A 26090-nucleotide genomic window follows, 5' to 3' on the forward strand; every position below is an offset into this window, starting at 1 on the left:
CAAGTTGTTAAGGAATTATATAAGGGCTTGCAAAAGATTCAGCCACTCTCATATGGGTCATGCCCATCATGAGAGCGAGTTTCCTATTTGGGGCTAATTGTTGATGCATGTCTATGTGTGGGAAAAGGATTTGTGAGGTATGATGATTGCCATTCTATGTTTGAGTGTTGTTGTTTTGTGTGATCGATTATTGTAGCCATTTTCTTCCCCATCTACAAGATTATGTACTTTCTCTTACCAGGTCCAAGGTTTTGGTTTTTGAGTGAACTCATTGTGAGCAAACAAGCTTCATCACAATGTAGATCGGTAGAAGAGAATTGCAAGGGATCTCTTTCTCGCGTTGGCTTCCCAAACAATTTGAGAGCAACAAAGATGGTTTAGGAAATAAAGAAACATCTTAGACATCTTAAATTTAGATGAGGTTACCTCACCTACAGGTACTACCATGTTTGGCATACGAGCTTAGAGAAACCATGTTTTCGAGCAACATTAAGGGACATTGTTGTGGTTGTTAGCAAGTGTCTCTCAAGGATGTAGGGTTGCAATCTTTTTATGGCTTTAGGATATTTCTACAAGCAACATTGATGGACATTGTTGTGTTGTTGTTGCCAAGAAAATTGAAGAGCTTTTAAGGATGTTTGACTGGAATTTTTTACAACTTCACTATAGGGTAATGTGTTCAAGTAATGATTCTTTGGATAGTCGAAATATTCAAGGCACACTTTGCTTTTAGAATATAGAATTGAACATTTTTATGGCTTCATTGCTTCATCATAAGAGGTGAGGATTCCTTATATGCTTCTTCAATGTAGTGGAATAGAGAGCCTTAACTATATTTGGTTTTTGAATGTGGGCTTACATCTCTCTTACATTTGTTTTTTTTAATAAAACCATTATCATAATGCTTGACACCAAGGAAAAGAATTTGTACAATTGTTCTAGCCCGATGTTTTTTGTAAGTTTGGAGGTGAGGAGCAATATGGCAACTTATTCTTTTATATCTCTAGAGGGTCGAGCCATGTGGTGCTCCCTCATTGCAACCTTGGCGGTGTGCCTTGCCCAACATGTAATGTGGCACTTCTCCTCACAACTTGGGGCATGCCTTGCCTAAAATAGAATGTAATAGATTGAACCAAAGAGACAAAATGGTTGAAGTTGAATAAAGTTTTTTACACTTTTCTTGGAATCTTCATTGCCAGCTTCTACACATCGACATGGGAACTCCTTTGCAAAACAACTCTCCATTAACACAAAATGCCTTGAACCCCTCATTCCCTCCCAACCTTATCTATATATATATATATATGTGCATGTTGTAACTCATGCATTTGCTTTTGCACCTCCTCTTGCTTCCATCCCTTCATGTGTGTGTGTGTGTGTGTGTTTTTGAGAAGAGAACACACGATCTATAAACCTAGGAAGGAGAGGGTACCATGTAGTTGCGTAATCATATCTTCTAGGGTCTTCATATTTCTTGAAAGTAAAATTTTTTAAGGATCCCACCTTGAGACCTAGCGGAGCGGGTCTCCAACACGTCGTAGACGGGTCATGCTATTCGTATACTCTAATGGAAGGTGGCATTCCACTACCATATGTAACAAATTTTACATGGTTTCATAACAAATGTTCTTGAGCGGAAAGCAAGTTAGAATCCTGTGACCTGTCCAATGTGACTATCATACTTCGATTCAAAACATCTACGTTGTCTTTTACCTGTTTCCTTCCCACAGCATCCATATTGGCTGGTATCCATGGACCGTAGCTTTAAGTACCATTGTTCTTTAGTTTCCGGTCGTTTTTTAGCGTGATCGTGCTGTCTCGTGTGATAGGTAAACTATTGTCTGCCATCATGCAGACAAACTTCCTGATCATGAATAACGTTCAAACAGGCCTTTGAAGGCGGTGGTAAGTATCAATCATCGTGCATTCTGAATTCCTGAAACACAGGTAATAACGTCACGTGGGACTTGGGAGTCAATCAGAGTTGAACCGTGGACAGCTGTGACTCGTGAGCGTCGCACTGCGCAGCCTTCAGGCTAAAAATGTTTTCTCCGACAGGCGCTCATTTAAGCACTCGTAACGGATTGCAACTAAGAGGGACGTCAGCTTGAAGAAATACGCACCTAGCTGCATGTTTCCTACGAATACGTGGCCTGCTTTGAGTGGCTTGCAAGGTGCAGCAAGGGAAGTGGGTACCTCGTTGAGGCAACGATGACAAGGATTCAAGAAACGTTCAAGTGAGCCACATGGATGCTTGCCAGGTTAGGCCACCAACCCTTTGTCCAAAACTGTCGACGTTGGGACCCAATCCATTCAGGAAGTGAATAACAGGTTGACTAATCCGACTTCGACACTCGAGAGCAAGACAAAGAGGTAAAGGAATTAAAAACGAGAGGAATGATTAAGCTCTGAGCTCACAAGTTACAATCTCAGCCTAGAAACTCTACATTTTTTGTTATGTGCACCTTGTACGTTGGTAACGTTGCAATCTAGAATGCCAGATCCAGAATCTCTACAATTTATGTTATGTGCATTGTGCATCTTGTACGTCGCAGTTTAGAATGTGAGATCGGGCAAACTTTTCTTGGATAATGTAAGCTGGCAAGCCTCAGTACAGTATCCCACCAGTTGCGCTACTTATATGCAAAGTTCGCGTCTGGGTACCCTTTCTGTCACTGGATAGTATAAGAATTAGAAGCATTGCCACTGGATAGTATAAGAATTAGAAGCATTGTGCTTCAGCCAGAACTTGAAATGGAAACCTACGAGAGAGCAGCAAACAATGGCAGGTGAGCTGCAGTTGCAAAAACCTTGACTTTCGCCAAGACAATCATACAGTGCGGTGAGGTTTGTCTGTCAGGAATCATTGATTTGTTGTTCATATGAATTCGTCAGCAACAACGTGGGTGGCGGCATCATCGTTCTGTGTTCTTGCAGTTTCGTCTACAGCTTTGGCTGTGGCTCTTGATGGTGGTCGTTTGTGCTGGTGTAATTGCGCGTTTTGCTGCAATTGCTGAGGCTGCTGAAGAGAGTGGTGATTGTTCCTGGGAAACGACTCATGAGGTGGTGAGGTGAGGGTGGCAGAGGAGGAGTTGATGCTGCTGCGGAGTAGAGAGTGGGAGGATTGAGCTGAGAAGAGAAGTGATTCATATTGTTGTAGCTCCTGTTTTTGTAGTTCCTGTTTTTGTAATTCCTGTTGTTGGAGACGATTTCGTTCCGTTAGGAGGAAGTCATGGATGCTGCCGGACGGAGGAGACGATTTGGGATTCAGGGTGGAGGAGACGATGTTGCTGCCGTTGTGTGGGAGTGAAGATTGAGGTGAGAAGAGAACCGGGGGGATCACGCGAGCAAGGAACTCCTTCACTCTAAACGCAACCGTTACTCCCCGTGTAGCACTCTTCTGCAGCCATGCATTCAAGGAAGTTGTGAGCGCATCCATCACCTTGCCAATTGCTTCCTCCACCACGCCGGAGCCCTGCTCCAATCTGCATACCCTCGCTTCCTTGTACACCTTCCCCTCCCTGCAATAGTAACCCCTCCCCGGAGCGCAATGCCTGTCCTCCGAGCAAATGCATAGCCCTTCCAATGCGCAGTGATCACCATCGCTCGTCACCTTGCCACCCATCCCCAACACCGCATCAGACCACTCGCTCGAGAATAGCCCCTCCGGATCCAATGCCCTCCTCACCTCCAGGAATTTCTCAATCTTTGCATACCTCGTCGTCACGCCTTCGAATACCAGTGGCCTGTTCTTGCCCCAGTGCGGCAAGGCCCCATACTTGAATAGAGCCATCTGCTCGATCTCTTCTATCACGTCCTCGTTCATCCTTGGCATGTCCGCTGTGCGGGCACGATAGTATGCAATATCGATGTCCACGGCGTCCATCTGACTTCCCAAGTAGGCACTCGATGCCTTGACATATCGCATTAGCAAGCCCACGTAAAGTTCTAACCCACAAAGGCCGGATGGATTCATATCGCGCAGCCGCTTCACGTCCAGCACGAAGCTCCTTATCTTCTCTAGAGGGATTGCAAATGTCGTTTCATGGTAGAAGAAGGCTTCTATCCCAGAATCCCACGGACATCGACGGTTAGGATCCCTGGAGGAAAGGCAGCTCCCAGATGTCTGCATGCGATTTTGGAAGCCGATGACGGGGTATCGAGTTAACGTATGATCGTTGTTTTTCAAGCCTGTGCCGTGGCCGAACATGACGGCTGACTGCAATGCCGATAATAAACATTTCGTTGTCGAACTTGAGAAAGCTTCTGCAGTTTCCTCTGACACTCATGCACAAGTATCACATCAGATTTTTTACTGAAGACGCAGAGACTTACTTCATATATTCAATATCAGAAACCTCCTTTTCCAGACGCAGTGCCTTATGAACAAACTTGTTAGAGAACTCATCATCATTGTTGCATTTCTCACCGGTAGCTCGGATCCCCGTCGTAAGTGTAGATGAAACCGGCCGGAATCCAAAGAAATCATTAGCTCCGTCTCCCTCTGTTTCGACTGGCACGCGATCAGCAATACTCAGCAATACTTGACGTTGTGCAGGGAACCAAGTTATGTCCCCGAACTCGTGAGCTTTGCCGAACGTAATGATCCGATCTTCAAAACCTTCATCGGACTCGAGTTGCTTGGTCACGGATCTCTTAAACTGAGGTTGGAGTGCGAGAATTACCTGCTTACAAGAATAGCCCGAGCTAACTCATTTGGGCCAATACGGGGAGACGATTTTAGAGAACACTAAGCAGTAAGCATTTCGCAATCAATCAATTCGTTACCTGTGAGATCACACCCAAAACTCCGAGCGAAACCTTGGCTGCATTGAGCCATTCGTCATCCTCTGTAAGTGTTATCACCTTTGCATAGCCCTCCTTAGGTGATGCAGGAACAACAAGACGCATACCAACAACGTATTCATGCACGGCGCTGCCTTTGTCGAAGAGGGAGCTTCCATGGCACCCCATGCTGAGGAGGCCACCCACGGTGACACCCTCCCAGTAGGGCGTATGGGGGAGCGCGAGGCCCGCCTCAGCAATGGTGTCGACGAGCTGTCGGAGCTCTACGCCGCTGTCAACAGTGACCGTCCTGGCAACCGGATCCACGACCACATTCTTGGTGTAGTTCCGGGTGCTGATGAGCAGCCCCGAGTCGCCACGGGGGCAAGCCCATTTAGGCATGCTGTGACCGCCATTGGTGACGACTTTGACGCTTTGGCGGAGGATGACGGCAGAAGCCACAGCGTGGATGAGCTCATCTTCGGAGGAGGGGAAGGTGACGGAAGAGGCAAGGCAAGGGAGGCGGTCAGGCCAAGTGCCATAGGTGTTGAAGAGGAGGCAGGAGGGGGAGGAGGAGGAGGAGGAGGAGTTGCAGAGGACAGTGGGGGGAGGGAGGGAGAGGGTGGAGGAGGGGAGGAGGAGGGAAGCTGAAAGGATGAAGAGGTGGAAGGAAGCTAGGGAGGTGCTTGTGAAGAAGGCGGCAGGAGGAGGAGGACGACGACGAGAAGCAGCCATGCTTGTAGAGAGCGAGCTGGCCTGAGATTCTCAGACCCAACACTTAAATAAATATACACGACAGTCAGACAGAGAGACACAGAGAGAGAGAGAGAAAGAATGAAAGTTTATTGGGCACATGTCTGCAGGAGATTGTATTTTTGTTTTGTTTTGCTCTCATTGTTTTGTTTTGTTTTGAGAGCAGGATTGTTTTGTTTTGTTTTGTTTTGAGAGCAGGATTGTTTTGTTTTGTTTTGTTTTGAGAGCAAGCTTTGCTCTGTTGGGCTTGCATCCACCAGACATCTCATGGAGAACTCTTTCCCCCAACCCATAGTCATGCTGCCTATCGGATGCAAACAGAGTTATGGGCACATGCCTCTCATATTTTCTCCCAATCTCTCTCTCTCTCTCTCACACACACAATTGTGTGTGAGTGCATAGGGGCACACACGCGCATCCATGCGTGTGTTATGGTTGGCAAATTTTGTGTGTGTGTGTGTGTGTCACAAGATTTCTAAGTTCTCTTTGCCACAAGGTGGGTTTGCTCAATTCCCCCCCTTCCCCCTCCACCAAAGTCACCTTTGGTTCCCCCCCTTCCCCCTTCACCAAAATCACCTTTGGTGAACCACACATCTACACCGTAGATCTCATCCTTCAGAATCAAAATCCTATCTCAACAAACCAAAATGTCAACTTTGTGTTTCTCCACCTGCCTGCATCACAACCAAGATCCTAGGGTGCAGCATTTGCATGCTAAGCTTCTCTGCATTGAAGCTTAAAATATGAGGTCACTCAAACTAGAACCTCCTCCATAATTGCACTTTGGTATAAAGAAAGGGGGATCCCACTCAAAAAATGCTAGACCTTTTTTGACTATCCACAGTGGATTTTTGGAGGTCATAAGTGTCCTCATCCCCCCCTTTCCTTATTCCTCCAACCTTCACATTTTCCAAGCCCTAACCTCTCTCTTCACGTTTTCCTCCTCTCCACCTTCCCATAAGCTCCTCCACCTAGGATGCTCTCTTAGGCTCATCTTCAAAATGGAACAATGTGTGGTTGAAAAGTATTTTAAATTTTCTTTTGAGATGTATTTTAAACGTTCTTTTAAAGGGTTTAGATGGGTTTTTAGAGTGGTACTTTGGTTGGTTGGCTCATGTGTTATGCTTGCCTTTGGGAAGTGGCCTATCATTGTGGAGTTTCTAAGCTAGAAAAACTTTATCTATGTGCCAAAGTACGTATCTCTACTCAAGTATGTACAAGTGAGCTTACTGCGTTCGTTTATTTTGATAAATATACTTAATAAGAGACACGTACCTACATGGGGAAAAAACCTTTATAAAGACCCATTCAATGCATCATGTGAACTTCGAACTCATCCTTTGAAAGTAACCCATGTCAACCTCACATCAATTTACTATAGAAAATTTGAAGATTTCCCCAATGTTAATAAAATCCCTTGAAAGTACCCCATGTCAACCTCACATCAATTTAATATAGAAAATTTGAAGATTTCCCCAATGTTTATAAAATCCCCTTCTTCCATTAAAATTTTCTATGAAAAACGGTATTACAAAAAGAGTGCTTGTAAACACACTTACACTTTAACGAATTCCTATCATGCCTACAACATGACTCGTAATACTTATTTTATCAAGCTTGTGGATGCCTTGGTGAGCACATACCTTCACCCTTCTCCCTATCATGCCTACAACATGACTCGTAATAACTTGAAGCTTCATTTAGTATGACAATTGTACCACTTCTTGTCTACCTTTGTGTCATCATTCCTTTTAATGTCTTACTATGACGTCTCCTCTTTCTCATGCTTCACGCCTCCTTCCATCCTATCATCAATACCTTTGACCTCTTTACTAAAGCCTTTCTATCCTTGTGGAAGCTCTTTCCTATAACATTTATGATGTTGGCCATATCCTGGTGTTTCTTTTATGTTTTTGCTAGTAGTTTACACCTCTTTAAACAATGAATAACAAGGCTTTTCAACTCATTCAATTTTATTTCACAAATTCCCATGCAAAATTTCAAAGTCCCTCTAGGAGGATAAATCCTACATAAGGTTTATAAAACTTTATTTGGAATTCAAGATAATCTCTCTTTGAAGGTATTTCTTATTTGATTTTCTGTTTTGGAGTTTTGGAGTTTCTCATATCAAAAATCGGATTGGATATGAGAGTAACCTCTACATTAGGAAAAAAGGGAGCTCATTTTGGGGCCTTTTACGGTTTGGAAAAATAAGCTCTCAACCAATCAATAGAAGGCCAACGTAACGTTGAAAATTCACGAAAATAAGAGAAAATAGAAAAAAGAAACAATACTTTATGTAAGTACAAGCGTGCTACATTAATGAGGAGATTGGTTTTTTATTCGTAGAAGATCTTTGGACAAGAAGATAGAATCTAAACTGACATTTTATCTGACAAGATCCTTCCCGCTTCCACCTTCCTTTGAATTTTCAAATGTTGTGCCGCCTTTCGTGCGAAAGGTCTACCATTCTACACCATTGCCTCATTGTGCAACAGCCTTCCTTTTCCAAAACTGCTCCCTTGATCCTGTTTGGCGTAGAGTAAGATGTTTCTTGTCAACTGTCTGTTTGCCCACTTTCTCTTTCTTGAAACTTCAAATTGTTATCTTAGTTACATTACTTTGCTATTGTTACAGATTCAGAAAATCTCCATGGTGAACCAAAACCACGGCCGTTCTTGTGCAAGACGCTCTGTGGATGATAATGCTACGAAGGCAGAATTATACCAAACATCCTTACCCCGTCGACCTGCTTCTTCTATTTCGTCGGTAGAGAATTCAAGTACAGTCAAAACAGAAGGAACTTGGGAAAGGTTTAGTGTTTCGAAAGGAGCATGGGTGCTCATGCAACCTAGCAAAAGAAAAAGACCCCAGACAAAAAACATTTTCTTGGCATCGTGGAAGGGAAGAGTACGAGATTTTAAAATCACCAAAGGGAAGATATCCGTGAAAGAAGTTTTGATTCAGCACGTGTACATGCATAAAGAACTTGTCTTGCGAGACTATCCAAAAAATCTTCCGCAACACAGGCCTAATTGTATATTTTTCTATTGTGGTTTTTTCCTTCATGAGGTGTATGGATTTTTAAGATGAAGCTTTCTCTCTTAACTTATTGACATTCTTGTATTGTTTTATATCCTTCATCGTATGAGACATGGCAAAACATCGATTGTATTCTGGGATTTATAGATGTTCTGCATGGATCGATAGGAGAACAACAATACCAAGGTCGATGTGCAACAGAGCTAGCTCAATCGGGTATATTTTTTACTGATCATTTTTATCAGTTGCTGGACAAAGCTAACACATATGGTGTATTAATAAAACAAGACCTTCCGGCGTGGAATTCGGTGGATTGGCCTCACCCACATTCTAGTGTTACAGAGGCATATAGGGCGAAGCTTTTTACAGAAGTACAGAAAGCTCTGAGGCCCAATATTGCCACTAGGATAGTAAAAATTTCTTTGTGCATGCCTCTCACAGTTTTTGTAGACTTGTTTAATACCTTTCTAGTAAAGGTTTCAAAAACAATGTTCACAGTTAAAGCAACAAATTCGGCATGCATGCCACAATTTTTGGATAAAGGTTGGGATAAGAAGACATGTAGTTCAGTGTTTTGTGAGGTGGTCCAACCTTCTATGCAACTGAAGTACATGGTTGCATCACAAAATTTTATTTTCTCTTTTTATTACAAGCGCAGTCGAATGCTAGGCTCAAAGCTTGTCCCAATGGACCAAGATGAAGAGTCGTTTGGTGCACAAAATAAACTTATTGATATTGATGTTCTTGAGAATGGTGATGTGGTAGCCAATATCTCGTTAAGAGAATGTTGCTCCCTAGCTCAATTACGCAGTGACATTCTGTTTGAGACTGAAGGTTCTATCTCAAACGACTTTTTATTTATCTACAAGAACAGAAAGGTACACCATCTGATTTATCCTAGTCTCTATAAGCATTGCTATTAGTTTAATTTACCACTCTAATTCATATTGCTTTTTTGCAGTTACTCAGAAGAAGAGAGAGCTCAGTTAAATGCAAAGACATAGAAAATTTTAAAATTGAGATCACACATACTCCATAAAGAAAGGTTTTGTATTCAATCAAGTAAGATTTTGTACAGAATTGTTTAGCTGAATCTGTAGAACATATTTCTAACATCCATTTTCTATTTATGTACAGTTTCATCCAGAGGCTGCTCTACATTTTCTGGAGGATCTTCTCTCTGCTGCTCCATCCTGTCCGTGCTCCATCCTGTCTCCTCCACTGCCCCAGAAGCCTCTCTTTGCTGCTTCTCCACCTTCTCCTCAACATCAGTAGCAGGTCTTTGCTCCTGTGTCTGCTCCTCCTCAGCACTCTGTGATTGCTCCTGTGGCTTCTGGTCCTCAACATTAGGTGCTTCATATGTGGGATCAAGGTGTATGACACCTTCTTGTACTTTAGAGCTTTCACCCAGCTCCACAGTAGCTGCTACAATAGGTTTGGGGGAGGCATAGCTCAAAAACCTCAAAATTGTATGAGCTCTAAAATTATGTACATAGTTGGGGCTGAAGCTATCCTCTTTCATCTGCAATGGCAGAGAATAATTTAGAACACTTTGTATCATTATGAATTATCTTCAAGCTAAATGAAAAGTATTTTTCCTTACCAGATCTGGCTGTTCCTTTTCAAAGTAGCTTGAAAGTATATATTTTGCATTGATCAGCACCCTCCATCCACAACTACTTGAATCATTTTGTTGTGGTGTCTGTACAGTTAGAAAAAAATGTTAGAAACTGTGAGCATCAGCACAAAACAAAATTATTCAATAAGTTCAAAGACATAGCATTTAATAGACTTTTTACCTCTAGACTTAATGGCTCTATTGAATCCAACAGAGAGACATTTGGAGGACAATGATCCAATGCATCTAATAGCCTTCTAATACAACTGCAATATGTATAATTTAGTTAGTATGGTATCAAAATAATGAAGTTTTGAGTTCAAAAAGCACACATAGTACTTACAATTTCAGCTCTCTGTGTGTGTTTTTGAGAGAGTTGAATAGAAAGCATTGCTTCTGCTGGATGTCAATAGACACAAAACTCCAGTGGTCACTGCATAAGGAAAAAAGCATAAGAAAATGAAAGGCTACAAGAGTTCCCAATATTAAAGAAGAATCTTAAAAGAAGTAGTCACCCACATACCTGCTATGATATGGAAGTAGCAAAATGTCAATTACTTCAAAATTGCAGTGTTTGAACCAGCTGGAAATACTCATGGGAGTCTCCTTTGCATCTCTTAATCTAGAAGAAATGTTTGGATCAACAATATGGACTGTATGTTGTACAGAGGGATGAAGCCAGCTTCTCATCATGCTGCATAGGATCAGAACATAATTAGGGTAGGTTATAAAAGAGTTACAAGGAGGATTGATTTGCCAAAAATGTAAAATTTAAAGACACTTACTAGAGCATTGCAAGAATGATAGTATCTGAGCAATACTCATTCTTGTTAGCCAATGCTGCTAAGCATTGTTTTGTCAAATCAAAATCATTGACTGAAACTTCATCCTCAATATGTACAACTATATCAGGGCCCAGCTCCTTCAACCTTCTATGTATGTGTAGCTCCTTCTTTCCAGTCTCCACATCTATAACAGATTTTGTTTCTTTTACTTGCTGCTTCAGTGAGTCCTCATAAGCAGCCTTCCCTCTGGTGTTCTTTGAGTGTGTTACCTCAACAACCTTTACCTCATCAACCTTGACCTTCCTTGTAGGTGGAATTAGCAATATATCTCTCATTTTGATGTCCTGCCATTCCACAGGATGAATCAGCTTGTCATATCTCCATCTCACTCTGGACAAAGTGTTGAAATCTTTGGCCATCAAAGTCACCCTGTGAGCATGGGCTGCTACAAGCATTGCATCCTCAAAATATTTCTCCAGGTAATCCTCTGCCATTTCCTGCAAGGAAAGAATGGCAGTTCTATTCCACCTGAACCCAAGGTTCCAACTGTCACAAATTTCTCTCACCAGTCTTTGAAAGGGTGCTTTGGGTATTGCAAAACCTATGGCTTTCTGTTGCCTCCTTATTTCCCTAAGCACACCTGCACCCTTATTCAATCTTTTGGCCTTTTGCTTGAGCAAGCTCATTGGCTTACCCTTCCTGCCATGTGAAGCTCTTCCCTTTGGAGGCACACTAAACTTCTTGGAACCTGTCCCAGCTGCTGTTGCTGCAAGACCTGGTCCTTTGCCAACTTGCCTTGTAGTTGATTTGGTTCTTGCCATCACTCTGAAAAACTGCATACAAAGGATTGGAAAGAGATCACAGACATGAAGAACATGTTCTAACAAAGAAAAGGCAATCACAGGGGTGGAAGAAGCCAAATAGAGAAATTTGCAATAAAATGCGATATGAGCAGTTTGGAATTTCAAACAGGTCCACATCGCATTTTGCTGCAAATTTTTTAAATGAAATGCTGGTGCACTCCTACAGTGATTTCTATGTTTCTCCAACCAAATACAGTATGAATGGAGGTCATGCAAGAAGATCACATGCAAATATCACACTTGAAGATCTGCATTCCTTCAGTGATTTCTCTGTCTTGGTTTGAGCCTATGCATTTCCATACAGGATGTAATTTATCTATTTTAGGCAAGAAGATTGCAGAGACTAAGGGGAGTCACAAAACCAGACATGTTCTCACAAAGAAAAGGCAATCACAGAGGTGGAAGAAGCCAAATAGAGAAATTTGCAATAAAATGCGATATGAGCAATTTGGAATTTCAAACAGGTACACATCGCATTTTGCTGCAAATTTCTGAAATGACATGCTGGTGAACTTCTACAGTGATTTCTTTGTCTCTCCAGCCAAATACAGTATGAATGGAGTTTATGCAAGAAGACTACAGCTATGAAAGTCAAAAAACCAGAACATGTTCTCACAAAGAGAAGGCAATCACAGGGGTGGAAGAAGCCAAATAGAGAAATTTGCAATAAAATGCGATATGAGCAGTTTGGAATTTCAAACAGGTCCACATCGCATTTTGCTGCAAATTTTTTAAATGACATGCTGGTGCACTCCTACAGTGATTTCTATGTTTCTCCAACCAAATACAGTATGAATGGAGGTTATGCAAGAAGATCACATGCAAATATCACACTTGAAGATCTGCTTTCCTACAGTGATTTCTCTGTCTTGGTTTGAGTCTATGCATTTCCATACAATATGTATTTTTTCTATTTTAGGCAAAAAGATTGCAGAGACTAAGGGGAGAACCCATTGTTACTGACCTGGAGTCTATCTGTGGATGTGCTGTGCTGCTGAGGAGTAATCTGTGTTGAGGATGACTCTGTGCTGCTGGACAAGATGCTGATGCTGCAGAGTATGGAGGTAGGGAGGCAAGAGAGCAGAGACTGGAGGGCAAGAGTTCTAAAACAGGATACCACAAAGAAAGTGCAAATAGAATTAAAGAATCACTAAATCCCACACGTGTGGAATCTAGTCGTTTTTCACACGTGTGGATGGGACCCAGATCTCTTGGAGTTTGAAATCTGGCACGTGTGAAAGTACACTTTATTCCTTGGAACTTGTGCCATTCATTATTTCATCATGAATACCACAACCACTTTTCCCTCCCCTGGATTCCAATCTCTCATCCCTGCCATGACTCTCTCCTGATCCTTTCTCTCTGATCCTTTCCTACCCAGCACACTCCATCCAGACTGCAACCTGCCTGAGGACAGTACTGCCAGATCTCCAGGTTACCTAGAGTGCAAGGTTCAAGCTAGAGAAAGAGCAGGAGATTTACCAGTGCAACTCAATCAGCATGGAAAAGGAAAAAAAAGGTCAGAGTTCTAGTTTGGTTTCAATGTTTTTCAACATTTATTTCTTCCATCCATTGGATTTTTGATGTCCCAATGTCTTCACTCAGCTCCATCCTTCTTCCACAATGTGGTAAATCACCCAGAAATTAGATTGTAGGTTGATATGAATAGAAACAAGAAATTTGCAACAAAATGCGAGGAGAGTGGTTTAGAATTCTCTAAACAGCCCATATCGCATTTTGCTGCAAATTCCTGTTGTGGACTCCTTGCTCATGAAAAGTTTCACTCATTCCATTTTTTCTCTTGCATATGAGATCATAGTGTCCAGGAATCACTGAAATGAACCAAGTGCTTGATTTGACATGCACATGAACAGAACTTGAGAATTTGCAACAAAATGTGAGGAGAGTGGTTTATAGTTCTCTAAACAGCCCATATCGCATTTTGCTGCAAATTCCTGTTGTTGACACATTCCTCATGAATAGTTTCATTCATTCCATTATTTCTCTTGCATATGAGATCATAGTGTCCAGGAATCACTGAGATGAACCAAGTTCTTGATTTGACATGCACATGAACATAATTTGAGAATTTGCAACAAAATGCGAGGAGAGTGGTTTACAATTCTCTAAACAGCCCATATCGCATTTTGCTGCAAATTCCTGTGTATTATTTGTTTCTCACTTCTACCTCATTAATTTGCTATCTTTAGCCCTGTGGAAATCTTCCTTGATGATGAGAAATGTTTTTGTTTTGGAATAGCTGGCTCCCAGGCCCCACCTTTCAAGAGGAAGCTGGACTTTTCTGCTGCTATAATTAGACCACAGCAATCACCAGGTGAGTGATGAGATGTCATGAAGGATTTATCTGGTGATATACAATGCATTCACTGATTGCATATGTCAGCATATAGAATTCATAGTATATAAGTTTTTGAACAGGCAAAAAGAAGAGGCTGGAGCAGAGTGCTGATTCCTCCATCAAAAAACAAATGGAACCAGAAGAGGACAGTTCTCCAGATTTGCTCCTATTTGAGTTTCTTCACAAATGCAAGGCTCAGAGTAACTTCCATTTATACCACAGTATTTTCAACATGGAGTTCTCAATGAGCTCTGTACTGGAGCAACACAAAGATTTTCTTTCAGACTATTGGGATGCCTTCAAAGAACTGACAGAGGCAGGAAGAATTGTGGGAGGTGAAAAGGTTTTTGTGCACCTTAATCATATTGTCTCCAATGACAGGCTGAGGTACCATGTGAGCAGAAGATTTGACAGCCTGCCTGATCACTATAAATTCAACTGTACTTTGCACACCAGAAAGTGCAGAGTGCTGGAGGAGAGCATGGCATTTCTTATGTACATTGTCTTCAGTCAGGAGTCTTTGGATGAACAAGGGCAGGAAACAGAAGAAGAAGACACATCTGAAGCTTCTGAAAAGGAGGATGTTTCTTTGGGCTCTGAAATGGCAGAGCAAGAAGAAGATATCAACCTTCAGGATGAGGGGCTGCAAGTGGCTGCTCTTGTCCTTGTTCAACTGAGGAAAAAAACTCTGAGGGGAGCAGAGCCAGTTGAAGATTTTGATGTTCAGAGCAGCAACTATGCAGTGCCCATGCTTCCAAGTGTGTTTATTGGTGGAAAGGATTATGTTTTCCTCCATGATATAGAGTGTATGTTTGATTTGAGGGAGGACTATGCCATTTCCCTTATTGCCCAGGCTTCAAGGCTTGACAAGGAGGTTGGCATAGAGGATGACCATTCACTTCTGGCTTTGGAAACAATGTTTGATCCTGTAGAGGCCCTTTCATTTTGTTTCAAAGAGGCTGAAAAGTTCCAAGAGCCAGATGAAGCTGCCTTCCAGCTCACACAGGAAGCTATGAATCTCTCAGCTCTATACACAGAAAAGACTAGAGAAGAGGCTGTACAAGAAGGGAGAGGGATAAATCTTTGGAAAGATGAACTGCTTGTTGCTAATGAAAATGAGAAGGTACTTCAAATCATATACTTTGACTTCTGCTTAACTTTAGTTTTGTAGGTTGTGTATTGTCTCACTCCAATCCTTTGATATGTTGCAGCTACAAATTGAGGATGACACATTCCTCCAGAGATCAAGTGGAAGCAGGCAGGTTGGGTTTCGCAAAATGTCAGGCCTAGCTCATTATATTCATGATCTAGGCAGTGCCAAGATCTTGATTTACCATAGGCAGTTGAGCAACAATGGAGAAGCCATTGTTTACTTCCTAAAATGTTTGTCCAGGGCTTTAGGTGGACATGCTCTTTCATGGCAAAAGGAAAAGATCATTTTGATAGAGAGGTTGTCTGCCATAGATATATTTGGAGATTATGTGAATAAGCAGGCCTCTAGGGCCGCTTACTTTTTGTCTTACACTTCTTATGCATTAGCATGTGGTGTTAAGGACCCCAAATATCTGGAGGGCTATGGAAAACACCAGCTCGTAAGGTTTCGAGAGCCACCCATGATTGCATCAGGCCACACAGTCCAAGAAGAGGAACAGGTGGAGAGAGCTGAAGAAAAGGATAAAGAGACAGTCGACATCAAGCCAATAAAGAAGAAAAAGACTCCAATCAAGATCAAAAAGAGAGTTCCGATGAACAGGCCCTGGGAGAAATAGGATTTAGTCATCGAATATAGCACAAACATTATATTAAATTTGAACTGATTTGTATAAAGTCTTTGATATCTGGTATGATCTTGTATAAATGATTAATAAGTTGATGATGAAATGATTTGTACATTTACATAGAGTGGTGTCGTTAAATATTAAATGAACAATATATTGAAATTGTAAACAAATTGTATTAAGTTCAGATCATATGTTTCACATTGAAATTTTTTTCATGCATAACACCAAGAGTCACTTGTTCCACTAAAAAAATTTCTATTGAATGAGTTTGAAAACATGTGGACATAACACCAATAAGTTACAAATGAGTCCTATTCATGTTTACTTGTCCATTTATGGTTTCTAAATATCTTCGATTCCCTCCACTGTCTATGTCTCTCTGCTGCAATTGAATTGTCTAGGGCTTGTCTTCGTCTTTGCTTTTGGGCTAGAAGAAAAGCAAGCTTGATTTTGGAGCTAGCAACTTTTCTTTTAGCATGCAGCCTTTGTAGTATGCCTCGGTAAAACCATTGGAAGACTTCCTTCACACTATTCGCCTTCTGACTCCCTCCATAGTGTTGTGTGTGTCTAAAAAATGCATTACGTGCCATGTAGTGAGACTTCTCCATGCCTTGGGTAGACCAAATAGCTGGGCATCCATACTTTTTGACAAAATAGGGAAGGTGGTTGTATATGATATGATGTAAGACATAAGAATGCATAGTAAGTAATAAAAAAAAAGAAGATCACACTTAAGTAAAAGAAAAAGACATAACCTTACCATGTAGTGAGTTATACTGCAGGTTGTCCACACGTCTTTCATTGACTTTCCAAAATGTTTAATTGCCTCCTCAAAGTTCTTGTAATCACTCTTTGTCCATGTTACTTTGTCACAGAACATGAAGAGTTGATCAAGAGACCTCCACACCTCTGCCTTCCTATTTCGTGCTTCCCCATCTGCCTCATGATCTTTCACAGCATTATGGACTTGCTTCCACAATCCATAATTAATCTTTGAAACTGCTCTACCTTGCCTTACTTGCTTACTGTGTTTGGGTCGAGACAAGAATCTTCTTGCCTTAACACCACCAATAGAGGGCTTGATTGGTACCTCCTTGCCATTGGTAGACTTTTTAAAATCCTTTGTGATTTGAACATCTCCTCCATGCAGACCTATATCGGATAACACTTTTTCCAATGCTTGAAGAGCATCCTTTCTATTTTTTTCGGGACGGAGTTTCCAAGCAAATCCAATATATAAAAATACCAATTTCTCAATAATTCGACATAGACCATGCAATGTGCAGATGTGAACATTACATAGTGGAATGTCCAGAATGGCCTTGAAGTCAGGGTCAACTTTATCTCTATTAGGTGCTCTCTTCCACCATTTTGAATCCATTACTTGAGCTGATTCTTTGCAGTAAAGACAAGGAGACTTTGAGTTGCCTCCTTTACTAATGTTATACATGCACTTAAGTGTTTTAAGATCCCCGGCCATGTGCCACTCTACTTGAAAATCACCTTTTCCTGCAACATGGAGATTCTCGCCTTGCACTTGTCTTTTGATTATTGTTGGTATTTCCGTGTGATGAAACACCCAATCTAGTGTTTCATGGTCTTCGGTCTTCACCTGTGAGATTATAGAAAACAAAAGTATTACTATATCAGATTTGAAAACAATGACCAAAATCAAGTATAAAACAACCCATGATCATACCTGGAACGAGCCTAACCACCATATGTGTTTCTCTGACTGCACACTAAAATACTTCGAACTCGCTTCAGTCAATGATGTATCAATCGCTCCATTCATCAATGTAATAGTAACTCTTTCCATTTTCTTTTCCTTTACAACCTCACACTCATCCAGTTTGATAACAAATTTCAAAATGCCTTTGCACTCCTCAAATGTTATTCCATAAAACTCGACCATTCTTTTTTGAAGTTGTTGCAGATCTAAAAATATATTGTTCCAAGGATCATACACAGTGGTTCCTTTAACACCATGAAATATTTCTTCAATATGGATATATTGCCCAATAAATTCATCTATACTTTCATTCAAATGACCTCTTATCCTCCACACGGTTGCTGGATTTGGCAGTAAAACTCGTTTAATCCTTTGATCTTTCAAAGTTGAGGATATCGCATGGAAAATCGAACTATATCCCTTCCTGCTAACTCCACTAACATCAAGAGCCTCTTGGATTATAGTGCCATCAACTTGATTATTGGATACAAAGTCCTCTACAACATTGCGTTTGACTGTTTTGTATTTTTTTTCCTCAATCAAACCTTTTGCTACACCGCAAGAAAGCAATCCTTTCATTTGTTTAACAGGAAGAAGGTTCGGGTCCATATTTTCTTTTGCAGGCTCCAATAATTTCCTGTAATAACAACACAATATGACTATATTATTCAGCACCTCCATTCTTATTTTGCGACAATCAACGAAATAGATATAGTCTGGAAGAGAGCCTTTTTGAGTATACAAAATAATAAATTTCAATCTAACCTTGCTTCCTGAATTCGTCGCTTGCATCCACCAGTCCCAGCCTTCAAATTTGCAATGTTTTTAATCTTCCTGCTACGTTGTCTGTCTCCAAGCACGGTTCTCTTCTTTCTTGCTCTTGTCAATTCTTTTTTACTCTTTGAATGCTCCTCGATTTCATTCTGCAACTGCTGCTCCAATTTTGCACGAATGGCTATCTCCTCCATCTTGGCCCCCTTTTCTTGTAGGTACATCATTTTATACGTTTTCGCAAATGCAGACTGCGCTGAAATATAACCAAGAAGTCCATTTTGTCCATCGCCGGCAAACCTCAGTAATGTGGTGGGATTGACAAATGGAGGTGTAGAGTTTTTTACTTGACATTTTGGATATATGCTTCCGTCGCACCATAAGTCAATATGTTGAAGCCCTTCTCTTCTCATATTTTCCCGCTGTTGAGCATTCAGCACCGTATCCTTTCGTCTTTTTTGTGCTGGAGCATATTGTTCTTCCAAGTCGATGTGAAGATGGTGTAATCGCTTCTTCTCAGATAGTGACTCACTAGTATCGGCCATTTTTTGTGCTCCTCAGGTTGCGAGGTTTGTTTTTCAATCTCATAGTCGTTTTGTAACATGAATCGTGGAAGTGTGGCAGTATCCATGTGAATATTTTGAAAACTTGCAATCACTAAGTTCAGTGATGGACTCTTAATGAAAGACCTGCACACGTCGGCCAAAGAGATGCGGAATCTTTGGTAAACAAAAAAAAATCTAAGAGGATATTTAATACAAAATCGTGTTAGTCAGACAAAAGATTATCTTATTCCTTTTTGAATTGACAGTTCTGTAGTCCTTACTGACAAATCTGAGCCACGTTTCCGTATTTTACTATTTTTGAGGTCTTTTAGGAGAGAAATAAATCAAAAAATAGTGAATTTCTTACAGGGCCCCAAAATGAGTTCCCTTTTTCCCTAATGATTTCAGAATTATAAGCTCAAAAAGAGAACTCTAGGGGAATCTTCAAAAGATTCCCTTTTAATTTTACATATGTTTAGAAAAGATGCCAATTTTGAACAACTTTTGAAGAAAGACATGATATTCACGATTTTTTTAAATTTTCTTGACCACTTTTTTGTGGAAAACGGGCATGAAGACCTTTTTTGGGAATTCCCAAAATGTATAAAATATACTAATTTCTCGAAACCATTACAAGATCATTGTTTGCTTGGGTGTAGCCATTTTTGGTGAGGTTCAAGGACTTTTATGTATATGGGTATCTTACATGACCCATAACTTATGCATTGCTCAACGGAATTCAGAAAACTTTGTCTTCAAGTTGTAGTACACATTCAAAATTGAACATGAGAGCAAAAAATTATGGATTAAGGATTTGGAACGAGATCGTTAAAGCATTAGAAGTGCTATGTTGCATGTGGAGCATGCATCTTGAAGACTATAGGATATAGCAATTTATTCAAAAACATCAAAATTTTGTTCTATACATACATGCAACCAAGTCATCATTCTAAAGTACACTACATGAGCTTCTCCTCAACCCAATGACACACATAAATGAGATCATTATGCATGGGTTAATGGGCCTCCAATGTTGTGCTAAAGTGATGCATACCCATTTGAGGGCACGCTCCCTAACTTTCTTTTGACTTGTCGAAAACCAAAACGGATTGAAAATTTGGAATCCAAACTATTGGGACTAGTGCATGGTGGTGTTAAAACATTGATAGTTGTTGGTATTGGTATCTAGATTCACTCTAAAATGGAAGAAGTTAAAAAAGTGTAATTTGTGCATGTGCAAAGATATTTTAATAAATGCAACACTATTTACAATTTTGAATTGTTTTTTTTTCCATGCACTTGCTTGCTATATGGCTCATAAGCATGCCAAAGGTCATTGCATTTAATAATACACAGCATTAAACTTGATAGCATGCCCTTTGGCCTATTTGTGTTTTGAAGCATTTTAGGCCACATTGCACTTGTTTGGAATATCCAAGTCTGCTGACGTGTATCATCGAAGGGGGAAAAACCGGCTATTGAAATTTTGCTACTCCCGCAAATTTTAAATTGTAACACCTCTCGCCCATCAAATCTTGAAAGATTAAGTACTTGCAACCTACCATCGCCCTGCAACCCGCACACACCTCGATGTGACCTTGCATAGACTTTGATTTGCCATTGTCTTCTTTGTCTTCTATTCTTTTCTTGCCTCACCAGCTAGCTTCTCTGGGTCTATTCTGACTAATTGTGTCCATGGCATCAATGGCAATGTCCAACTCACCATGGCATGCAAGAGAAGCAGACAGAGGCTGAGAGACAAGAAAGCCGAAAAGCCAGGTCAAGGCATAAGGAATAGAGTGCGCGTCGAGGAAAGCACTGGCACAGTATCGAGAAACGGAAGACACTTTTGCAATATCTATGAAGGGAGAAACAAGGAGAAGAAAGGAGACTCCTTGCAAAGTAGCAGCAAGAAGCAGTTGCAGATGCAGGCATTAAATCATTGCCATCGGAGCAAAGAACACAAGATGCGGTGTCATGATTAGTGGGAGCATTCAAGTCAGCAACATCATTGCTTCTTTATCAATGGTTGCTTGGTCTCTTGGGCAAGTAAAAAGCAACATTGTGTTGTTGTTTCTATCGCAAAATTTGAGTATGTAGCGACTTCTCTAGCAGCTCAAGAATTGTTTTGTCTGTGACAATTGCTTACAGATATTGGTCATCCTCCATCATCTAGTACTCCTCTTAGATGTGATAATCAAAGTACAATAAGTCTAGCTAAAGATTATGGTCAGCATAACAAATCCAATCATATTGCTATTCATTACCATTATGTCAGACATGAAGTGAAGAAAGGGATGATAATGATTGAACATTGTCCCACTTCTTAGATGATTGCAGATATTCCAACTAAAGGACTTAGTGAGGCACGCTTCACAATGCTACGATCAGAACTACATGGTATCAGAGCTACAAAGGTCTTGCTATTGTATGCTCACTGTAATGAAGAAAGACAGAAAGTATTAGTTTTTGATTTGATTATATAGTGCTTTCAGTATCTCATCGCTTATTTTCTCTTGTCGATTTTGACATGTCTAACTTGATGTGGTTTTTTGGAGGTCTTTTGATGCGAATTTGAGAATTTTATCGGTGGCAAATAGATTTTAGATTGGTTTGTGGAGTGTAGCTCTCATCATGCTCTTCGTTTTGAGCACTTAAACACCCTAATCAGACTTCGGAGCAAAAAGTTACATCAGTTTTCATGCTGACTACTTTTTTCTTGGTTTCGTGATCGACACACTCGTACTACTTTTTACCAAGAATCTCGTGCCTTTTTGCCAAAAATATCTCCATTTTGTTATTGACAAGCTCTACTTTTCTCCAAAAAGATTGTGGTTTCGCACGTGTGCTATTTTTAGCATACTCTCGTCTCACGTTATATCCTTTTTTTTTGGCGTATCTTGAGTTCTATATTTTCAAAGTGACCATTGTATTCTCGATGATTGACATGAGCTTTGACAAACGTTTTCTCCCAAAGTATGATGGCAATGTCTATAATCGTCAACGGCTTTCCTTTTAGCCAACGATCTGTTCCTCTGTTTCAAGGACAAGGTTTTCTTGGTTGGAAAGTGAAGATGTTATTGATACTCGAAGGTGATAATCTTTTAGATATTATTCTTGGTGATCTCGTTTGTCCATCCCAACCTGTTGATGCAACTGGGAATCATGCTCTTGTGACATGATCCACAATTTGGTACTCACTCTAGTTGCATCAGCATTAGACTCATTTGGGCATCCTCATCCTAACATGATCTCACTCTAACTTTGGTTTGTTGATTTACAATTAGGAGATAGACAATGACTATGCATGGGAATACCCTTAGATCCAACAAGGTAACACATAAGACTAACAACCATTTGACACGGGGACATCCCAAGGTACAGAACCCTTATTGACCACACACAAAAATTCTTAATTGAAGATGTGGGGAAATACCCCCCTTTGATGGCATATCTTATCCTTTTCCTCCTTCTCTTCCAGGCTACCATAGTGTGAGGTACATTGTCATTGGAGAGGTTCTTGGTGTAGCCAATCTTGTAACTCCTTTGCTCTTTGTCCTTCTCCACACTCTTTAAAGTATCTTGTCCATATTTTGCACTACAAGATATTTGCAGTCCTTCACCTTCTTTGAGTGTCCAAGCCTTAAAAACATTTTGTGAATCATATTGATAGAAGAGGGTCTTAGCACTTGTCATGCAAGGATAGTGTCTACTCTTGTACAAGAGGCGGTCATGATTGTATGGCAAGGTATAGTCAACCAAATGCAAGTACATTTCATCAATCATGAAAGATACTGAAACCATAACTAAGGCATCTTCAAAATAAGAGGTGGGCAAGCCATGAAGTTTCCCATGGACTACTGCTAGGGTTGAGGTCATCAATTTGTGGGGGCTAATGAAGGACAAATTGATGTAATGGGATCTAGAGTCCTAAAGTCTAAGATTGTGAGTGTGTGAACACATGGTGTGCTTGGATAGGTGTCGATTGAGTGAATCTAGGTGTGTGGTGTGTGATTGAGAGATTTGTGGATCTAGATGCTCTATTGAGCTCACATGTGATGTCACTACTTGGAGCTTATATATTAGGCTTGTCTCTCTTGAATAGAACTCACTCTCTTTTGCTTCACTTGCTCAATCCTTCTTGCGACTCCAACATGTGGTATAAGAGCATTGATTCACTATCCTTGAGACCTCCTTGAGTGCCATGTCATCATCTTCTTCCTCACACTCTCTTCTTCTCCATTTTTTCCTGTTTTGAGTAGAATTTCCATGCGCTTGTTCTACCAATGTAGGCAACCATTCTCCAAACCCTTTCAGCCATAGATTCCCATCATATAGAAGCACTTCTACACTAGTGGGTTTCTAGAAATTTTCCTTCTACAACCCGTGCTGATACTCGCTTCATCCTGTGCGATTTTTATCAATTCAGCTTGTTGGGGCCACCATTTCCAAAACAGTCTAAGGTGCACTTAGGCGACCTTATGGGCTAGCTATTGGTGAATTTTGAGGGCAAATGGTTAATGGAATGAGGAGAAACTAAGGAAAAACCATGTCGGGTTTTGAAGAAGACATGGTTTTTTGGAGGTGGAGAAGATGCTGCTGCCCTTGGTGGCGTGAAGCTTCATTTGGTCTGAGACTTGCACTGAGTCTTACACTTCCAAGTACCTTTTATTGCATGGCAAATTCCCTCTACTTCATGATTTGTGGAGTGAGGTAGCAATCCCCCAAGGTTCGTCTGTTTTCTACAAGCCTTTATCGACTATTTTGAAGTTTGATGCTACACTAAATGCTAAGGTGATGCTTGAGGAGTTAAAGTACAGTTCAGAGATGCAGATATTGTTTTTTTAGTTGTGATAATGCTCCTTTAATTTCAGTTGAATGCATTTTTCATCTTTTATATTGAGGTTATGGTACTTTGAAGTGGATTTCAAGTCATACTATCTATTGACTAGTTGACTAGTGTGGGTTGACTATGACAAGAGCTTACATGAAGGAAGAATATATCATGAATTCCATGATGATTTCCAATATATATGATTGGAACAAAGGTTTCAACTACAACCATTATGATTCTTATTTTGAAGATGCCTTCATTATGGTTTTAGTATCTTTCATGATGTATGAAATGTACTTGCATTTGGTTGACTATACCTTGCCATACAATCATGACCACCTCTTGTACAAGAGTAGACACTACCCTTGCATGACAAGTGGTAAGACCCTCTTCAGTCTATATAATTCACAAAATGGTCTTAAAGCTTGGACCTCAAAGAAGGTGAGGGACTACAAGGATCTTGTATTGCAGAATATGGACAAGATACATTAAAGAGTGTGGAGAAGGACAAAGAGCAAAGGAGTTACAAGATTGGCTACACCAAGAACCTCTGCAATGACAATGAACCTCACACTATGGTAGCTTGGAAGAGAAGGAGGAAAAGGACAAGATATGCCATCAAAGGCGGGTATTTCCCCACATCTTCAAGTAAGAATTTGTGTGTGTGGTCAATAAGGGTTCTCTGTTAGATATCAATGCTCCACTCTTGTGTAACTATGCGGGAACCAGCTAACTCTACTTGTAAGCCCCCCATATGAGGAGAAGGCATTTGAGTAGCTCGGTTATTTGGTAGGTCCTGGTTTGGACACCAGATGGGGGCCATGTGTGGCCTGATGGCTGGACGGCTTCAGATAGAGTTGGCACACTGCCAACTAGGCTACATGCAAGTGCGGGAAGGCATCCCTTGATTGACCGCACTGAGGGTAGACGGAGCATTTCTTGAGGCAGCCCACTCTCGGGTTGCGAGGCCAGTTTGGAGCCTCAAATGATCCCAGATGGCTATGGGCCGAACAGATACCATAGGTTAGTTGCTCTATTTTGCGCACCGGTTCTATCGTATGGTCGATGGCCTATTTCGAGACCAACCCCCAGTCGACCGTTTTGGGTAGACTGGGTCGGCCACCCAATTGAGCTTGACCGACTACAACTGGTGGCTATATAAGAGCAAGCCCGTGAAGCCCATTTCATCACTGGCTATAGCAACCTTGATTCCTTAGCATTCAGCCTCCATCTTCTACTATTTCCAACATGCCATCGAAGCTTCTTTCACAGGAGTGCACGGCTAGGAGGCAGCGCCATCTATTGTATCAATTCTATAGTAATCAAATTTTTGATTCTCCATACTATCTTGTTTTCTCTCTTGCGTACGAGATCCTATTATCTGTTGAGCACAGACGTTGTATTATTTTCCTACATGGTATCAGAGCCTGGACTCTAGCAAGAAGATTTGGTAGTGTGCTTCTGTTTTCGAGCAAATTGTGAGAGATGGCCTAGCCTACAAGACTGCGAATCCCACCATTGGGCGAAAGCGAAAAGTTGGATGGCTCTAACTATCCTCTCTAAAAGTTCAAGATGAAGACCATCCTAAGTGCATATGAGCTTTGGGACACTGCTACTGGGGTGGACGTGAGGCCAGTTCCGAGACCGAATCTAACCAATGTAGGACAACAGATAGTACCAACTGCAGATGAGATTCTCGCGTGGACAAGAAGAAATGCAGATGCATTGTGTTCTATTGTCTGCAGTGTTAGTGATTTCATCATGGCATTAATTCAACATGTCACCATAGCAGAGGAGGCATGGACGGTCTTGAAAAATCAGTACGAGACCACGAATCAGATGCGGATTCAGAATCTGGAGACTCAACTCGCAAATGAAAAGTTGTTTGAGTCCCCTTTGAGTCTAAAGCGGCAGAGAAGTTCAACACCAGGGTGAAGAATCTTCGCGATCAGATGACTGCGATTGGCATCACCATCACCAGCAAGAATCTAGCACGAAGGTGCATACGGATTCTCCCACCAAAGTACGACGGTCTTGTTACAGTGCTGAATGCGCAGAATAGAAATCTGCCCCTCAACTTTGAGGATTTCAGTGCGATGCTTCTGGAGGAGGAGATGCATCAAAAGATGAGGACTGGAGAAGATTCAGCTTTCTAGACCGGATGAAAGATTAAGGGTAAGGACTCTGGTAACCCATCTTCTTCTGATGATAAAAAGAGAAAG

At 41.1% G+C, this 26090-nt stretch overlaps 1 protein-coding gene and 1 pseudogene across 1 annotated transcript in view; both read right to left on the reverse strand.

Moving 5' to 3' along the window:
• Positions 1-2878: 2878 nt before the first annotated feature.
• On the reverse strand, positions 2879-5520 carry LOC147880321 (L-gulonolactone oxidase 5 pseudogene; annotated as a pseudogene).
• Positions 5521-6188: 668 nt separating this feature from the next.
• Positions 6189-26090, reverse strand: part of LOC147880322 (uncharacterized) — an 87333-nt gene continuing 67431 nt past the window's right edge. Inside the window, exons 2-4 of the mRNA XM_087370400.1 lie at positions 17686-17984; positions 17013-17598; positions 6189-6262 (exon numbers count right to left, since the gene is read on the reverse strand). Of these exons, the coding sequence (XP_087226526.1) occupies positions 6189-6262; positions 17013-17598; positions 17686-17984 (959 nt within the window). The remainder of the gene's footprint in view (positions 6263-17012; positions 17599-17685; positions 17985-26090) is intronic.

This window comes from Dipteris shenzhenensis, chromosome 32 (assembly GCF_047967505.1).
Source record: "Dipteris shenzhenensis isolate YYH24624 ecotype China chromosome 32, Dip_SZ_1.0, whole genome shotgun sequence".
Lineage (NCBI taxonomy): Eukaryota > Viridiplantae > Streptophyta > Polypodiopsida > Gleicheniales > Dipteridaceae > Dipteris > Dipteris shenzhenensis.